The following is a 19,075-nucleotide window of genomic DNA, read 5'->3' on the forward strand; positions in this document are numbered from 1 at the left end:
ATTGGCACCCGTGAACAATAACTCCAGATTTCCGCATCACAAGGACTGGTCTGGTAAGGGATGAAGGGATTCAGCAGCTAATTAATCGCAGATGCAAAATGCTCTTGGATTGCCAATTACACCATGCCATGAGCGAAAATAAACTGTTCTACATGCACTTGCAGGCCAAAATCCAATAGAAAACTCATAACCTGAAGAATAAGTAAAGTGTAAAAGAGGTCCACAGCTTTCTGATAACCATGACCTGTGCTGATTCTTTGGCACTTTCAAGGTTAAAATGGAACTCAATATGAGCCAAACACTCAATGGACCTCCCCTCCAACAACAAAAATTGGAGGTGCCCTTTTTGAGGTTGAGAACCAGTCAGTACGGGCTGGAAGGGGTGCGTTAAAAAATTCCTCTGCCGTGACTGTGCTCGACCTGAGTATTTCAACTGAAAAACAACAACCCTTTGGGAATAGATGATCTTCTCGCTGGAGGTCTAAAACTTGGAGGGTAGAGACTTCAGTCACAAATTCACAACCTCAAGAGGACATCACAGGTGCTATAATTGTGACTATTTTCAGAAGTGGAGCGTTGTCCCTGATGTTTACCACAGGGAAAGTCATTGTCAGGAACCTCCACAAATAATCCATCCCAATGGATAAAGAGCTGCTCCTCATATTGGAATGAGGATTCTGTCCATCGAAAGACACTGTGAACATAGCTTCACCCTCCAAGGGAAATGGAGAGAGTAATATCAACCTCTATACATGATCTTTCTTCAACTCACTAAAGATCATGACTTCATCGATGAAGGGGGACTGAGAAACGTTCTCCAATTTGGTTGCTCTGCAAATACTCATTTCTATCTTGTGTTTGCTGCATAATGGCAACGCAAGTCATGATCACAACCAGTGGGCCCTACGCAAGGACAACTTCATGCAGACCAGTGCTCTTCAATCTTTTCACACTGCAATGCTCCATCTTGCCAAGTTTTCTGCTAGAGTGGCACTGAGCTACAGGACAAAAGGGGACTGTCCAACCTACATCAAAGATAGACACTAAAAGCTGGAGTAACTCAGCGGATCAGATAGCATCGCCTGGTGAAAAGGAATGGGTGACATTTTGGTCATCTATTCCTTTTCTCCAGAGATGCTGTCTGGCCCGCTGAGTTGTGTCGATCTTCGGTTTAAACCAGCATCTGCAGTTCCTTCCTAAACATTACAACCTACACCATCTTCATCCCAAAGCCAATGTCCCCAACTTTAAGACAACACTAGTGTATGCAAATGAAACAGAAATGAAGGTAACATTTCAATTCGAAGAACAAACTTTGAGCTGAAATGTTAACACTTATCTTTCAACAGATCGTACTTCTAGACTGCTGAGTGTTTCTCAGATTTGCTGTATTTATTGAAGGTTTTCAGCATCTGCAGTATCAGTTGGCATTAACATTTTGTAATACTGCCCACCATTTGGCATTTTATCAATCACTGCGAATGTATCCTATGTCAAATTGTCGTTGGTAGTGAAATAAAGTATCCAGTCTGTACATCATTGTACCACACCAACATCTTTCCATTCTGAACTTCTATTGAAGTAGTCAAGCAGGGCATTCAGTTACATCAAACCAATGCTCCCTTCTCAGGGAACCAGGATGCGCAATGAATGATCTCAAGTAAAACGTCCACTTTGACTGAAATTGGAAATTTGCTGGAAGTTTGTCCGTTTACCTCAATGGCCCGATTTAATGTGTTATTTTAATAATAAAGAGAAAGGCTAATATGCATCTGTACATCTGAACAATCTGTACATCAGAACAATTTTCAAATCGGGCTAAAGCCTTCATGAATGAGTGTAATAACTTCACCACATTCGGTCACGGCATGTAGGGCAGATATGTGTTCATTGGGTTCACCTTGTGCCCTGGCTCGTGCTGTTTCTTCCAGTGGGAACCAGTATTCCACTTCCACTGGGAACCTGGCTCCCTCAATGTCGGGGAGGTGCTGCCGGCAAAGGTTTTCCCCCCCAGTGCATGTGAAGGGGTGCAGTGAGGAGCATGACATTGACAGCAAGCGACACCACAGTGCCACTGCTAGTAAAAAGGCTGCCTCACTGCTCCTATATCTTGGCTTCAACCCTGACCTCTGGTGCTGAATGTGTAGCATTTGTATGTTCTGCCCGTGACTTGTTTCATTGGGGTTTTCTCTGGGTATTCTAGCTTCTTCCCACGTCCTCAAGATGTGTGGGTCAGTAAGTTAATTGGCCATTGTAAATGGCCCCATTGTGCACTTGACTGGTAGAATCTGTGCGAGGGAGAATAAAATGGGATTAGTAAAGGATTAGTGTAAATAGATACTTGGTCGACGTCGACTGTGAACCAAAGGACCTGATTCCATTGTGTATGACTTATGACAATGGTAAAGCTTTGCCCTGAGCTCGTTTGCTGTCAGACTTCTAAATGTCTTTTATGCAGGTCCTGTCAAAATTGAAAAATAATGTTAAGAAAGTTAGTTACTGAGAAAGAAACGAGCAAAAACAGTGAATGCACACACAATGCAATTAAAGCATTTAAGCTAACTTAGTTAAATCAAATAAAAAACCTTTGTTCTCTTTCCTCCTAGCAGTCATTTTGTTTTTGCATTTGAGTTCAATGGAATGGCTGTACTTGCACCAAATGAACCTGGTACAGGTTCAGTAAATAGATTTACCAGTCAAGAGCTGGGAGATCTGTGGAGATTCAACCTGTCCTTATTGATCCTGTAAGAAGTCCAACCAGATAATGCCTTAGTTCTGAAGGGGCAATATGTTAATGCAAGGCTGTGCTGTAGCTGCTACTAGGAAATTGTGCAGGGAAGGAACTGCAGATGCTGAGTTATACCAAAGATAGACACAAAGTGCTGGAGTAACTCAGCGGGGCAGGCAGCATCTCAGGAGAAAAATGACGTCTTGGGTCAGAAACCTTCTTCAGGCTCTTCCCACCCTCTATTTTCAGTCTGAAGAAGGGTTCCGACCCGAAACGTCATTATTCATTTTCTCCAGAGATGCTGCCTGACCCGCTGAGTTGCTCCAGCACTTTGTGTCCATCTCCACAAGGAAATTGCTTCTTATGGACATACCTGCACCTGAATGAAACACAGATCTCAGCATAAAATTTGTACAAAGATTCCAGATAAATTGGAGTGATTCACACTTGTACAATGCGCACATCCTCTTTATCAATAAAGGGAAGAAAAATATCCTTGCCGGTGAGAAAATAATAGTCCCTTTTTGGAAGTGGGATTAAGGCTTGGAAGCATAAGAGGATTCATGAGAAAGAATTGCATCTGCTTGTGTCAGTGTAATGGCCACAAAAATAGGCACAGATCCCCAGTTTACAGGGATCAATATTTTGTTCTACACTAGATTGCATTCTTTTTTTTGCATACATGTTTGAAAGAACTAAAATTAATGTCAGCATCTTGTGTATATAAAAGCAGGGGCTTACTACTGCTTTTGTTCCTGTTATTGTCTGTATTAAATACATGTGTTCTCCTGGAGGCAGGAGAGCAAGAGTGCATCTGTTCAGTGTTGAGCCCATTTTAGCACAATTGCCGATCAACATCCCGTGCCATCCCTACCTTCAATTCTCTTTCTCTCGCTTGTTCCGCACATCCCCAGTTCCCCATTGCAAGGCCCAGCTGTCCATTGTGTTCCTGCTGTGGTTGAGCCACAGAACTCTGCCACAGCTAAACCTTTGCAGCCAAAACTGAGCACAAGTGTTATTCCATCAGAGTGGGCATGGGATATTTTCCTGTTGTGCCTTGAGTACTAAGAGTAGAGTTTCTGCATTTAGTTATTTTTTTCTTACATCAGAATAATTGTGCTGTGCAGGTTGCTGCATAAAGAGCGAACCGAAGCACTCTATTTTAAAAAAGGGGAAGAAGAGTTTTGGGGTCCAGAGTCCAAAGAGAAATGCTCATTTGAATTCCCCTGGTGAGATACCTTATGAATGTGCAATGGTCAGGAATTGATGATGCAGCGTCAGAGTTGAAAGACAAAGATAGATGGTGATTGCAAGTAAATGAAACTTCCTTGGCAATTATGCTCTTATAAAAGAGACCAACAGATATCACAAGTCTATTTTGAAGAAAGGAACTGGAAAGATTTAGAAGGAGACTGTCAACTGCCTTGTCAGTTAATCCTTAAACTAAAACTTAATTAAGTCCAAGGGAATTGAGTCCAACTTTTCAGTTAGGGCAGCTAAAGTAAAGATCTGGACATTAAGATAAATAACAACCCGGCACATTCATTAAAACCCGTTCATAAAAGATGGGTCCCAGGTGGATAACAAAACAAACTGATGGCTGGCGAGACCCAGTTGTATGATGGGGAATGAGTTATGGCAGTGCACGGTTTTGTCATTGGTAGTTAGTTGAAGAGAGAATTTAATTTGAATATTGCCCCTGGTGTTAATCAATGCACTTTTCTTTTCTCTTCCTGGCAGGGTTTCATCTGAGTGGAACTGTAACCGAACCAGGCACCCAGTCGGAACCTGAAATGATCTACAGAGTGGCCATCAGTTTTGACCGCTGCAAGATCACCTCCGTGACGTGTGGCTGTGGCAACAAAGACATTTTTTACTGCGCCCATGTAGTGGCACTTTCTCTGTACAGAATCCGAAAAGCGGAGCAAGTCAAACTGCGTCTTCCCATCTCTGAGACACTTTTCCAAATGAACAGAGACCAGCTCCAGAAATTTATTCAGTATTTGATCACTGCCCATCACACAGAAGTACTTCCCACAGCACAGAAATTGGCTGATGAAATCCTTTCATCCAATTCGGAGATCAACCAAGTTCATGGTAACTATTGTAAGGGTCCTTTCCCCTCCCCCGTTAATTAACTTTGTTGTATTTTAATGTGTTGATGTCTGCATATGGTACCATATGCGGGATCAGAATTCCATTCTTAATACTTCATGTGATCATGTCGAAGTAATTTGCTGATGCACACAAAATATGTGCAAGACATAATGAAAATTAAAAGAAATTAATTTGAATTTCTGAAGAAGAAAATAATATATTTGGAAATACATTTCTATTAAAGTTGCACTTACTATAATGTCCAATTCATTTTTAAGAAGCATTACTTTATTATGTCCAATTATAACATGTTTTGAGTTGGTACAATTTAATTCATTCATGTTTACAATTATTGGAAAGTATAAACGCAATGCAATGTATTTTAGATGTTTGACAATTTAAATTCCGCTGCAAGGTATTGATTCCTTGCTGGGGTACAGTTCCACAAGCACTTGTCACCTGGTACCTTGAGAAGCGCCAATTTCATTATTCTGTTAGCTGGGATTTGATACATTCTGTAATGTGGCGGATGTGCGGGAGTGGGCGCCGTCTGTGTATGGCAGCCTGCCCGCAGTCCGTCTCTTCACCTTTTTTTATTTTAAGTCCTGTCCAAAATGTTAGTGGAGGTCTTTTATGTGGTGGGTGGGGGTGGGGAAGGGGGAAACTTTAATTCTTAGTCCCCTACCTGGTCGGAGAGGCAGCATCCCTCTAAGCTGCTTCTTCGCCCCGTCCTCGCGGCCTACCATCGAGAATGGAGCGGCGTTTCCTGTCGGGACCGGCCGGGACTACAGCTTCGGCGGCGTTGCAGCGCAAGGACACCATCACGGAGTGGAGCCACAGAGCGGGCGATGCCTTGTCGGGTCGCCGTGCGGTAAGCTCCGGAGCGCTGTGGCCATCGATCCAAACATCGCGGAGCTGGGGCTGCGGGCGTCCGGCCGCGGGCGGCGCTGGATTTGGAGCGCCGCGCAGCCAGGGATCGAGTTCGCCGGGGTCGGCGCGGCCTGAAGTCTACGAGTGCCCCGGTCTCCGGGGAGGAGGCAGCCGCTCCAGACTTTCCAAGCCGCTTGAGGAATTGTTTCACCCGACGACAGTGTTCCATCTTCACGGCAAGAGGGCCCTGAAAATCATCGGACTGGCTGCAAGGCCACAAATGGGCCCCGACCTCGGGTGTTTCAGAGGAAGAGGACTTAACTTTCTGTTGCCTTTCCCCACAGTGGACATTTTTGATTCTGTTGTGGGGGGACGTTTGTGTTGAACTCTATAATGTGTTGTGTCCATTTTCTTTCTTTATTTATTGTTAACCTTTTTCTATGGTTTGTATGTAAATTTATTATTTAATTTATGTAAAGCACTTTGGTGTCGATGCAAGTTGACTTAAAATGTGCTATATAAATAAAGCAATAATAATAATAATAATAGCAGCACAAAGCCAATGACAACTGCAATTATACCAATGTTAGCTTGCTATAGAATGCAAATTGCACATGGCAGGAATAGTTCCAGCGTGCTAAAACCTAGCTGCAACTAGGATCATGATCAATAGTCCAATAGTGGTGCCATTGTTTAACCAGTACAGTTTTGAATGCACAAAGCAGTGGCACATCACTTGCATCTTAATCTATACTATGCTTTTTTCAGTTAATATTTTTTGCTAAGATGGAATAGTTCCAAAATAGATGTAAACATCAAAGTTGAATTAATCTCCCTTACTTGTGTTTAAAGTTGACATTAAATTTTCCTTATATCTATATGGGCACGCATTTCACACTCATGTAACCTGGTGCATACTGCTCATTTAAGATGGAGAAATAGTAATGGCATCAATTTTCTCTGCTCTTGCGGTTGTTTTTCAGAGAGTTGAAGGTCTGAGGTAAATGTTGCTTTGCAGAGATGAAAGTATGAAGGGTAGCAGGGTGGCATAGCTCCAGAGAGCCCGACTATGGGTGCTTGTCTGTGCAGAGTTTCTACGTTCTCCCCGTGAATGGCGTGGGTTTTCTCCAATATCATCAGTTTCCTCCCACACCTCAAAGACGTACAGGTTGGCAGGTTAATTGGCTTGGTATCAATGTAAAATTGTCCCTAGTGTGTGTAGGGTAGAGTTAATGTGCGGGGCTCGCTGGTCGCTGCGGACACGGTGGGCCGAAGGGCTTGTTTCCACGCTGTATCTCTGAACTAAGCTAAATAAACTAAAATTTGATTTGGCCAGTCTTGCAGAGGTGTCCTGAAAGACGTGAGCTCTTCGATGCCGTGGAGTTGTGATTGAGGTTGCTTGCGAGCTGTGTCACTGAAGACGTTGACTATCACTGTTAAGATAAACCTGGTCATGACATCGACCCAGAAGATAGAAGTAAAAGAGTAGGTGACTCGAACCATCCCTTCTACCTGCAGGTTTAATTTGTACGGTTAGATAGATAGTCGAGCAGTTTATATACTCATTCCAAGCACAGCGACCCAATAATGGGCTTGAAACATTATACATAATACCGTTATTGGAATGAGATTTAGTATATTTCTAGAGGAAAATTATTTCACACCAGTAAAGTCTGCATTAAATACATTATAAACCTGGTAGTTAAATTGTTACCATGTGTTTACAGGCCTGTAATGCCCCTGTCCCACTTAGACAAATGTTTAGGCGGCTACAGGCGACTAGGCTGTCGCCACATGGTCGCAGGGTGACACCTGTATGGTCGTGAGTAGTCACCTCAAGTCGCCCAATGAGTTGTAGCGTTTTTCTGGTCGCCGCTGGATTTTGAAATGTTCGAAACTTTTCGGCGACAGTTGGTTTGACGACAATGATCATAGCTTGTCTTCTCCTGACGTAGGTGCTGTCGTAGCTTGTCGCCAGGATGACGTAGCTTGTCGCCGGGATGACGTAGCTTGTCGCCAGGTGACGTAGGTTGTCGCCGGTGCTGACTTTGGTGAATTCCATTGGCAACTACCTACATCAACCTACATCAACCTACGTCAACCGGCGACTGAATTGTCTGACCTTGTCGTGGGTGGGCGTAGGTTGTTGTAGGTGTGGTCGTAGGTGGACGTCCTAATGGGTCGCCGGTTGTCGGTAGCTTGCCGTAGCTTGACGTCGACTAGGTGGTAGATTGTCGTAGACATTGTCGCAGGGTGGCCCAATCGCCGTTTTTTTTCGACGACCTGTTACGACCATGACAGTCACCGAAAAAATCGCCTAAGTGGGACAGGCCCATAAGGCTGCTGCAAGAAAGAATTTCATTGTTCCTTTGTGTGTACATATGCCAATTAAACACTCTTGAATCTTTACTATAACACTCCCCTGCTCAAAAGTAACCTCATGATCGTCTTCTGTGAGGTGACAGTTTTGATCTTCTGGTATAAGCTTTAAAATCTACAAGAGAAAACTCCCAAGTTCTAGTCTGTCCAACAAACTAATCAGGCTTTTAGACAAATGGAATATTAGCTTGTTTGCATGTTACAGATACATCCATTGAAACCTCCAGTAAGCCCTGCATTCCCTCTCTCTCCGTCCCTCCCCCACCCAAGTCACACCAGCTTATCGTTCTCACCTAGCAAACAGCCAACGATGGGCTGTTTCCTTTATCATTGTTACTTTTTTTGCTTATCTTTCATTCATTTGTTTTATATCTCTCTACATCATCGTCTATATCTCTCGTTTCCCTTGCCCGTGATTTTCAGTCTGAAGAAGGGTCTTGACCCGAAACATCACCCATTCCTTCTCTCCAGAGATGCTGCCTGTCCCGCTGAGTTACTCCGGCATTTTGTGTCTATCTTACATTCAGTGAAAGTTAGGTTGATTTTAATGTTTCTCGGCAGTGACAATCATTTTTACCTTGTCGGTACAATGTATAGTAAGATCTGCACACTTGGTTACAATTTATTTCTTGATTTGATCAGGCTTTGTTTTGATGTAGCATTCTGCGATGAGCCTCCTAGCTGTTGTAAGAAGGTGCTGTCTGATTTCTGCAGCACAACTGTCTCCTACTGTTGGCTTTGCTTGCCTTGGTGGCCATCCACTGAGGATGAATGGATTTCGTGAGCATGCGATGGGGGTGGGGAGCCCGATAGTGTGGGATGACACCGCGGCTAATAAAGAGGTGATCATATTAGATTGTGCTGTGTAGCTTCATATATTTGTCATTATAGGTGTCAGAAATCATTAGCAAATCTGTAGGAGTAGCTGATGCTTTTTGACATCTTGCATACCAGTTCCGGGTATCATGTAGGCGAAGGGAATGAAAGAAAGGTGCTAAAGTCTGTTGTGATGAGAATCGTCTGTTTCATAAGCGTTCCATTTTACAGAGTGATTTTACATTTGCAAAGGTGAGGATTGCAAAATAAGGAAGTGCGTTATCAATCCTAGACCTAGAGCCAGGGTTGAACACACGTCTCAGGTTAATGAGCAGTCCTTTTCATTAACCCAAGTCATGGATCTGGACAGCTTCAGACATTTCTCCTTTCTGTACCTGATGATATTGTCCTTCGAAGGTAAACACAGAATGCTGGAGTAACTCAGCGGGACAGACAGCATCTCTGGAGAGAAGGAATGGGTGACGTTTCGGGTCGAGACCCTTCTTCAGTCTGAGTTACTCCAGCATTTTGTGTCTATCTTCGATTTAAACCAGCATCCGCAGTTCCTTCCTAGACATTTTTCTTCCCTTGAATAAAATAAGACTTTTTGTGTAAAAGAACTCGGGCCAAAACAATATTGTATCAAAATTATTTTCTTGTCTCAAAGAAGAAAATCAGGCCCAAAATCCAAATAACAAAGGTTTGTTTGCTTCCACATTGTTACATATAATTCACTGGTTTTCTGTCAAAATTAATTTGGCAGTTTTGTGTGCAATCTGATCAGGTTAAAAAAACAATGAAGATAGACACAAAATGCTGGAGTATCTCAGTGGGTTAGGCAGCATCTCTGGAGAGAAGAAATGGGTGACGTTTCGGGTTGGGACCCTTCTTCAGACTGAAGAAGTCCAAAGAACGGTCTCGATACTGTTAGAGTATATATCTCTATCGGTATATACTGATATAATCTATCAGTAAGCCTGTTCTGAATCCATGTGACCAAGTCACTGATATCCTATGCATCTTAATCATCTTGATCAGCCTACATTGGGGATATTTATCAAATGCCTGACTAATATCTATATAGACACCATCCACCGCCCTAAGTTCTTCGATCACCTTTGTCACCTCCGCAAAAAACTCGATCGAGTAACTTGCCACATGCAAAGCCATGCTGGCTGTCCCTAATTAGCCCATTCCCTTCCAAATGGGAGCAGATCGTACCCCAAAGAATCCTCTCCAATAGCTTCCTACTGACGTGAGGCTCATTGGCCCATAATGCCCTGGATTTACTCTACCTTAAATAAAGGAACTGCATTAGCTACTCCAAATGTCTTTAGAGTAAACTAAACTTGTAATGTTGGATAGTTCTCATGTACTGTGCATCAATTCCCTCTTGATATTTAAATCGGTGGAGTGCATGCATGTGCGAGAGAGATTTTGTGATCACTGCAGACAGTAATGCTTGAATATATTATTATAAGCATGTTTGTTAGGGTGGGGCACAACACAGTTAGTATTTCTGCAAATTGCAAAGGTTAATTACAATCAACAGTTGTAAAGTCACAATGGCTTTTTAAAATAGAATAGGTAGATTTAAACAGTTCATACAGTTTTTTTCTAACTCTTCCTATTAAATCAGTATAGTGCACAATACCTTAAGACATTTTAAAACCATACACTGCATTAAGAATTAATACAAATTGGATTTTCTTCTCATCTTTGCTTCCACATTTATCTTGTAGCTGATCGAACATACTGGAAGTAGGCAACATGGCCATTTATGTGTAACTGTGCCAGTGACACCTTTTAGTAATTGAGAATCTACCACTTAACACATATGATGTGCATTCAGCTGCAAACAAATCTCTTGTCTGTGGGCCTGGGGACTGCCCATTAGTGTTTCTGAAGTAAAATTGAGGGCAAGTAATTATTTACAAAAATGGGAAACTGCTGGGAACATTGAATTATTAATCTTCTGCCTGCATTTACACTAGGAAATTCCCAAAACCAAGGCAGCTACTGAGTATGAGACAGCTTTTATCCTCGAGTAAGTGCCGTGGACAGGGTTAATGTGATAGAGCTCGGAGAAGGGAAGCTAAAACAATGCTACCTCTGCCTATCAACCCCCACACCTTGCGTTACTCTGCACTGCTCAAAGCAAGACAAAGGCTTGTCTTTCAGTGTCGGAAGGAACTGCAGATGCTGGTTTACACCAAAGATAGACACAAAATGCTGGAGCAACTCCTCCCTCACCCTAGTTCTCTGACTAGTTTCACTGTCTTCCTTATTCATTTTACTGTCTGTAATACTCGTTGTCACCTTCCCCTCAGCCAACAATGAACCATTCTACATTTCCTTGTTCAGCGTTTGCTTTGATCTGTTGTTTTCACAACTCCCCTTCCATATCCCCTTCCATATCTCTAGTTTCCCTCTCCACAAACTTCACCGGTTCCTTCTCTCCAGAGATGCTGCCCCTCCCGCTGAATTACTCCAGCTTTTTGTGTCTATCTTCGGTTTAAACCAGCATCTGCAGTTCCTTCAGTTGGGAGTCTGAAAATCTTTGCCGTTCGAGCTCCAGTTATAACTTAACATCTTTTGCATCAATTTTCAAGATTGACACTGCAATGAAATCCTTGCTGATTAAATTTTTAAATGATTAAATGATCAAGATTTGAGCAGTTTCCTGGTTCTGATGAGCCTCGGGATGATTTCTGTAGAACTTACTGATCCATTTATATTAACTGTGGTATTCCAATGTAATATTGACTTCATCACTTGACTAAACTGTACAAGACCCACCTCAACATATTTGAATATATAAAATGAAGAAAATACTGGAACACAAGGAGATTATCAGTCCTTTTTTATTATGCTACTGTAGCTTTACAATTGGTACTATCTACTTTCCTACCATTTCCAGCTCTTGCCCTGTAACATTTTGTACAGTTTTCATTTTAAAACTCACTGAATTTCCTGTTAAGTGTTGCCGTTGGTCCTTTGCTTTGGTCCATGTGACAAAAGTATCTGTTTCAGACAGAGAAGACGACTTCAGTAGTGTTAAATATAACCATTATACAAATAAAATTTCTGTTGTAAAAATCTTTCTCTTCAATCATTCCAAACGGATTCTTCCTGACACTGGTAAATTTGCTGTAATGCATTTGATTGTTCTGCTGGTGATGTTGAAGCTGGAATCTGAGCTGTCTCGTTTACTTAATAGTAAATGTAGAGTTGTTTGATTGGACATGATCTTGTCAGAGTATAGATGATGCAGAAAAATGAATGTGGTCAGACAATATCAACAACACTGGGAATGGTGGAATTTTCTAGGTTACTTAAAAAAATTTCTGTTCCACTTTTTCTGGCAAATGATATGCCACTAAATATGTTGAATATTGCTAGCACCAGATAAATGCAAATCCTTTTCGTTCAGTCAGTCATGAACCCTTATGGTATATTTCCTTTTGTCCCTCCTTCTCAATCCCCCCCCCCCCCACCTCCCTCAACCCCCCACCCCCCGCCTCTTTCAACCTCCCCCCCCCCGCCACCCCTCCCCCCCTCTCAACACCCCCCCCCCCGCCTCCCTCTCGCTCTCTCACTCCCTGCCCCTCCCCTGTACCCTCAGACCTGTGCATCCATCAGTGAAGGGTGATGATGAGAAAAAGCTGAAGTTACCATCCTAAAAAAAACATATGCCGCATTTTCTTAAGAGTAGCTGCACTTCCCACTATTCCTGGTTATGGAATTCGAATTGGACGTATTTCCTTGACTTTCACCTTTATTTATGGCTGAACCAAAACTCTAAAGATTGGTGTTGAGTGCTTCAGACAGAACGCGGAGCGAGCAGCCTATTGATGAATAACAGCTGGGTAATGGCATTGTCAGCAACATGCCACTGATAATTGAGAAGAGGAGGACCAGGTTCTAAGTAACTGACTGCATTATTTTTATCCCAGCTTTTGCAAGCAACAAAAATGTGGATATCTTCTGCACTGTTCAGTGGGTGCCAATGTTGTTGCTAGATCGGGAAAGCTTTGCTGGCTCTGGAGTTTGGATCTTTGACTTTAGCCTTTAGAGATACAGCGCGGAAACAGACGCACCAAGTCTACGCCGACCACCCCGTACACTAACACTATCCTACACACTAGGGACAATTCTACTGAAGACAATTAACCTACAATCCTGTACATCTGTGAGAGAAAACCGGAGCACCGGGAGAAAACCCATGTGGTCACAGGAAGAATGTACAAACTCTGTGCAGACAGCACCCATAGTCAAGATCGAACCCGGGTCTCTGGCACTGTCAGGCAGCAGCTCTAACGCTATGCCACTGTGCCGCCCTTTGCTCTGGATTAGATTGAGTTACCCAGTATTAAAATGTGTTGTGACAGTGTTGCACCATCTCTGTGTCATTAAATAATCTAATCCATCTTCAGCTTTCATATTTTTCCCTATGCACACCAGGATGCTGTGGTTTCATGTAGCTCTTGACATGTGCTGTTCATGGCTCCAGGTATTTTGTCTTCTAATTTTGGTATTTTCAAAATTATTTCTTACACAAAAACACACATCTAAACCAGGCTTTATGTAAAATTGAATTACATTGTAAATTAGAGTAATATTCCTTCGCTCCATAGATGCTGCTGCAGCCGCTGAGTTTCTCCAGCCTTTTTGTGTACCTTCGATTTTCCAGCTTCTGCAGTTCCTTCTTAAACACTATTCAAATTGGTGTAGGATGTGGTTGTCTGTTGTGCACCGTGGTCAAGGTCGCATCAAATTGTGTGGTTAGGTTTGGGTAGTTTTAATTAACAAATGTTCCGTACCAAATATTTACTTCTGTAGCCCTGTTATTTTCATGGTTGTCATAGTGCTACCATTAATTGATCTGCAAGATTAAGGCAGCGGTAGAATTACTTCCTTACAATGCATACAGCGTTAGAGACCCAAGTTCGATCCCGACCACGGATGCTGTTTGTATGGAGTTTATACGTTCTCCCCACGACCACGTGGGTTTTCTCCAAGGTCTTCGGTTTCCTCCCACACTCCAACAACATACAGGTTTGTAGGTTAATTGACTTGGTATGAATGTAAAATTGTCCCTAGTGTGTGTAGTGGTGCTAATGTGTGGGAATTACTGGTCGGTGCAGACTCGGTGGTCCCAAGGGCCTGTTTCCATGCCGTATCTCTAAACTAAACTAAACTCAAAGTATAATGGTGATCAGTGAATGAAATTTGGATGCCACAGTGCAGTTTGCTGCAGAAAGTCACGGGAATGGGGGAGGATACAATAACTAAATTATGTCACTCCCACTTGAACAAGGTCATAATTACAGAATGGAAAGTTGTGCTCAATGGCCTTGAATTTGCAGAATTTTCATCACGATTGCGTGTGGACTCGCACGTTTGGGTTTAGCAGTAGTAACTTAGTGGTAGTTTTCCTCCATCCACCACCACGTGAAAACATTGAGCGCATTCTTGTGCCCTCGTTCTGTCCAATTGGCCACTGGTACATGGGAATTTCTGTGAAGTCACATTATATTGTCCAATATAGAGGAGGGGAAGAGAGGCTAGGAACGAATTTTGATGCCAGAAAAAAATTAAAACAGCAGGGATAAAGAAGAGCAGGTAGCATAGGTGTCGGCGGTTATGGGGAGAAGGCAGGAGAATGGGGCTGAGAGAGAAAGATAGATCAGCCATGATTTAATGGCAGAATAGACTTGACGGGACGAATCACCAAATTCTGCTCCTAAACTTATGAAGAACCACAATGATTGATCATAATGTTACTAGTAGTTACCGACTGGACAATCTGAAGTTACTTTTGACAGCCTTGGACTGTGGGAGCTTGTTGGTCGGCTGTTCCTGTGATCTGGCGGAAATGTAATCAGTTTAGGTTCCATCGTATCAGTTCTATTCAAGTTTATCATCTCTGTTGAATACAAAAATCACTTTTGACAATACCTTCTGATCAGTACCTATTTTTATTGTGTGATGTGCACTTAAGCCCCTGGAACTTGTATGAAATGCATGCTGTAGATGGACATAACCAGAGCAACAATACCCACTGTCATCAGGAGCTCTATTTACTGTCATTGTGTGGCTCCTGGCAATTTAAAGAGGTGCTTGTTTTTCCCTGTGGTACATTTAGATAAATGGGAAGAAGGGGTGACAGCACTGAAACCTGGATTTATTAACTCGTGTGCCAATGTTATTGGGCTTTGTTTCAAATCCCATTAGAATAACATTTCATTCGATAGAGTGGATGTGCAAAGGATGTTTCCACTGGTGGGAGTGTCTAGGACCAGAGGTCATAGCCTCATAATTAAAGGGCGCTCTTTTAGAAAAGTGAGGAGGAACTTCCTCAGTCAGAGGGTAGTTAATCTGTGGAACTCATTGCCACAGAGGGCTGTGGAGGCCAAGTCAGTGGATATTTTTAAGGCAGAGATAGACAAATTCTTGATTAGAACGGGTGTCAAGGGTTATGGGGAGAAGGCAGGAAAATGGGATTAGGAGGCAGAGATCAGCCATGATTGAATGGCGGAGTAGACTCGATGGGCTGAATGGCTTAATTCTACTCCTATAATTTGTGAACTTGTGTTTACGTTTATTTTAATGATAGGGGTTCAAGTGCATTGTGAAGGCCAGCTGAGAACATAAGAGCATATGAAGATCTCGCAGCCCCTCATGCCTGCCCCGCCATTTCATGATATCATGGCTGATCTGACAGAGGCCTGATCTCCTATTCTGTGCTAGTTCCCCTTAGCTCTCAATTCCCTAACCTTTTAAAAATGTATCTTATTGCTCCTTGAATAAACCCCCCCCCCCCCCACCCCAGAGATCTCGCCTCCAAAAATATCTATCGACAATTCCAAAGATTCTTCACTCTCTGTGAGAAGATGGTCCTACCCATCTCAGTTTTAAATGACCATCCCTTAATCTTTGAACTGCATCCCTTTGTTGGAGAATCTCCCACTAGTGGTAACATTTCACGACCACCTTTGTCTGAGATCTACTTTTATTTTAGCCACTTGTGTTTGAACGGTTTCTCCAATATCAGAATATCCAGTGCTCACTTTTGTGACGGCATGTGCCACAGTACAGCATAATGTACTGGCACCATTAAAAAGTAAAAAATTAATTTCAGTTTAATATGTTTATTTTTTAACATGTTAATCTTATACATTCTAATTATTTGTTTATTAAATTAGAAGTTGATTTGTGACAAAATCAAGGAAGAGGAGGGTGTATTGATGGAAAAAAAATGTTGATAAATGTAGCTTAATTTTTAATTGATATACGTACTTGCACGTTTACGTCTACAAACAAAGGATATCCTCCCTTTTAAAAAAAGGGGCCAAAACTGTGCACAGTATTGCAGGTGCAGTATGCGGTACAATTTTAACAATGCTTTCCTCCCCCAAACTCCAACACTCCTGCAACAGTGGCGCAATGATAGAGCTGCTGCCTGACAGTGGCAGAGTTCAGGGTTCGATCCTGACTGCGGGTGCCTCTGTACGGAGTTCGTACGTTCTCCCTCTGACCGTGTGGGTTTTCTTCGGGTGCTCTGCTTTCCTCCCATACTCCAAAGACGTGCAAGTTTGTAGATTAATTGACTAGTGTGTAGGATATTGGTAGTGAACGGGGTGATTGTTGGTTGCACAGACTTGGTGGGTCGAAAGGCCTGTGTCTTTAAAGATTAAAGTCTAAACGGTGAACAATATGCCATTTGCCTTGTTTTACACTTACTGCACCTACCCGCCCATCTTTAGCACTTTGTGCACAAGACCACCAAAATCCGTCGGGACTTTACACATCTATAGTCTTTCTCCATCAGATTATATATGCTTTAAATTCCTCCTACCAACACGCACAACCTCACCTACCCACATTAAATGCCATCTGCTAACTATTTGCCCACTCACTCAACCTATCTAAATTCAGTTGAAAAATCCTAATATCCACAGTTCAACATGCCCTCCCACCTATTTTCATGTTGTTGGCAGATTTGGGCCATCATATCTCATAAGGTACATCAACAGTCATTTCTCCAGTTCAGATTTACATGCAACGGAATGGTGAAACGATTGGTATTTAATTATTTGCACTGTGCTCCCAAACTTCATATTTGAATTGTGTTATTGTCTGAGAGTGCGTTTTGAGTTCCATAACATAAAAAATAGGGCTCTTTAAGAAAGCGGAGTCAGGGGATATGGGGAGAAGGCAGGAATGGGGTACTGATTGGGGATGATCAGCCATGATCACATTGAATGGCGGTGCTGGCTCGAAGGGCCAAATGGCCTACTCCTGCACCTATTGTCTATAAAATAATGTTTAAATGTTTATTTGTCAGTCACTAGTAACATTGGAAACAATTTGAGATGAGAAATGAAAGAGAATACCTTTATATGAAGAAGGGTTTCGGCCCGAAACGTTGCCTATTTCCTTCGCTCCATAGATGCTGCTGCACCCGCTGAGTTTCTCCAGCACTTTTGTCCACGTTTATAACATTTGACCATTTTCTTGATTTATATTGATGAAAATATATATATATAAGCTGTGACACTAATACTGGTTCTGGAGCTTCCTCCAGGGTGGCTTGTGAATAGCTCCTCAATTCACTGTTTGAAAAAGGTGTAGAAATTCCTTTTCCTCTTGGGACATGCTAAGAAGGAATACTTACGTTATTTTCTGAAACACCGTGGTACTGAATACATGATGGCAGACAGCTGTGGAATGACAAACTCTACAGGTTTTTAGTATCCTACTGGTATTAGTTTATGAAAGTCATGTATACCGAGATACAGTGAAAATGTTTGTTTTGCCTGCTCTCCAGGCAAATCGCAGCGTACAAGAATACATGAGGTCGTGCGAAAGAGAAAATGAACAGAGGGCGTTGCAACAGAGAGAAAGTGCAGATTAAAAAAGATGCATGGGGCTCAACGAGGTGGAATGGAAGATTGGAAATTCATCCTTAGCATAAGAGAGGTCTGTTCAAAAGACTGATAACAGTGGGGAAGAAGCTAATCTTGAATTGGTGGTATGCTTTCAAGCTTTTGTATCATCTGCTCAATGAGAGAGGGGAGAAGAGATAATGACCAGGGTCTGAATAGTCCTTGATTTTGTTGGTTGTTTTCCGAAGGGAGCATGAATTATAGCATCGGGGGGGAAAGCTGGTTGAAATGATGGACTGGGCTGTTTCCGGGCTATCTGCAATTTTGTGCAGTCTTGGACCGAGCAGTTACCAAACTGTGAAGCATCCAGATCGAATGCTTTCTACAGTGCATCTGTAAGATTGGTAAATTAGAGACATGCCAAATTTCCTAAGCCTTCTAAGGATGTAGAGGTAATGCAGTGGTATATTGGAAATTCTGGAATCGAGAACCTGAAGACATAGGTTAAAGATACGGAGGGATAGATTTAATAGGAACCTTACGGGTAAAAATTTTCAGACAAAGGGTGGTGGGTGAATGGAATGAGCTGCCGGAGGAGGTAGTTGAGGCAGGTACTTTCACAATGTTTAAGAAACATTCAGACAGGTACATGGATAGAATAGGGTTAGAGGGATATGGGCCAAATGCAGGCAGGTGGAACTAGTGTTGATGGGACATGTTGGTTGGTGTGGGCAAGTTGGGCCGAAGGGCCTGTTTCCACGCTGTATGACTCTGTGACATGCTAAATTGTCTTAGCCTTCTAAGGATGTAGAAGCTTTGGAGTGCTTTCCTGGCCATAACATCACATTTTTGATGAAGTTTACACATATGAAATCTGCTTCAGCACCATTGGTACACACTATTCTGCTTTCTGAAGTTGATGAGTAAATACTTCATTTTGTCGACATTGAGGGGGACATTATTGTCTTGATACCATGCTCCTAAGCTTTACATTTCTGTCCTGTAAGTCATCTTGCCATTGTTTGAGATGTGGCCCACTCTGGTGGTGTAATCTGCAAACTTGCAAATTGAGTTAGAAGAGTTTTTGAGCCACACAAAAGTGAATGTATAGGGAGTACAATAAGAATCTGAGAATGTAGTCCTGTAGGACATTGGTACTGAGAATTATCATAGCAGATGGTTTTTGCCTATCCTTACTGACTGCTATCCATGGGTCAGGAAGGGTCTTGTTGCAGCGAGAGGTGCTGAGTCCTGGTTCCAGTGGTTTGGGGAATCTCAGGAAGGCTAATCTGAT

General features: G+C 42.5%; 1 protein-coding gene across 2 annotated transcripts in view; it reads left to right on the plus strand.

The window, feature by feature from the left end:
• zswim5 (zinc finger SWIM-type containing 5) overlaps window positions 1-19,075 on the plus strand; it is a 214,528-nt gene that overhangs the window by 130,053 nt on the left and 65,400 nt on the right. Inside the window, exon 2 of one of the 2 annotated variants that reach the window (XM_033028731.1) lies at window positions 4,469-4,834. In XM_033028731.1, the coding sequence (XP_032884622.1) occupies window positions 4,469-4,834 (366 nt within the window). The remainder of the gene's footprint in view (window positions 1-4,468; window positions 4,835-19,075) is intronic. The other variant, XM_033028732.1, reaches the window with a different exon arrangement.

This window comes from Amblyraja radiata, chromosome 10 (genome assembly GCF_010909765.2).
Source record: "Amblyraja radiata isolate CabotCenter1 chromosome 10, sAmbRad1.1.pri, whole genome shotgun sequence".
Lineage (NCBI taxonomy): Eukaryota > Metazoa > Chordata > Chondrichthyes > Rajiformes > Rajidae > Amblyraja > Amblyraja radiata.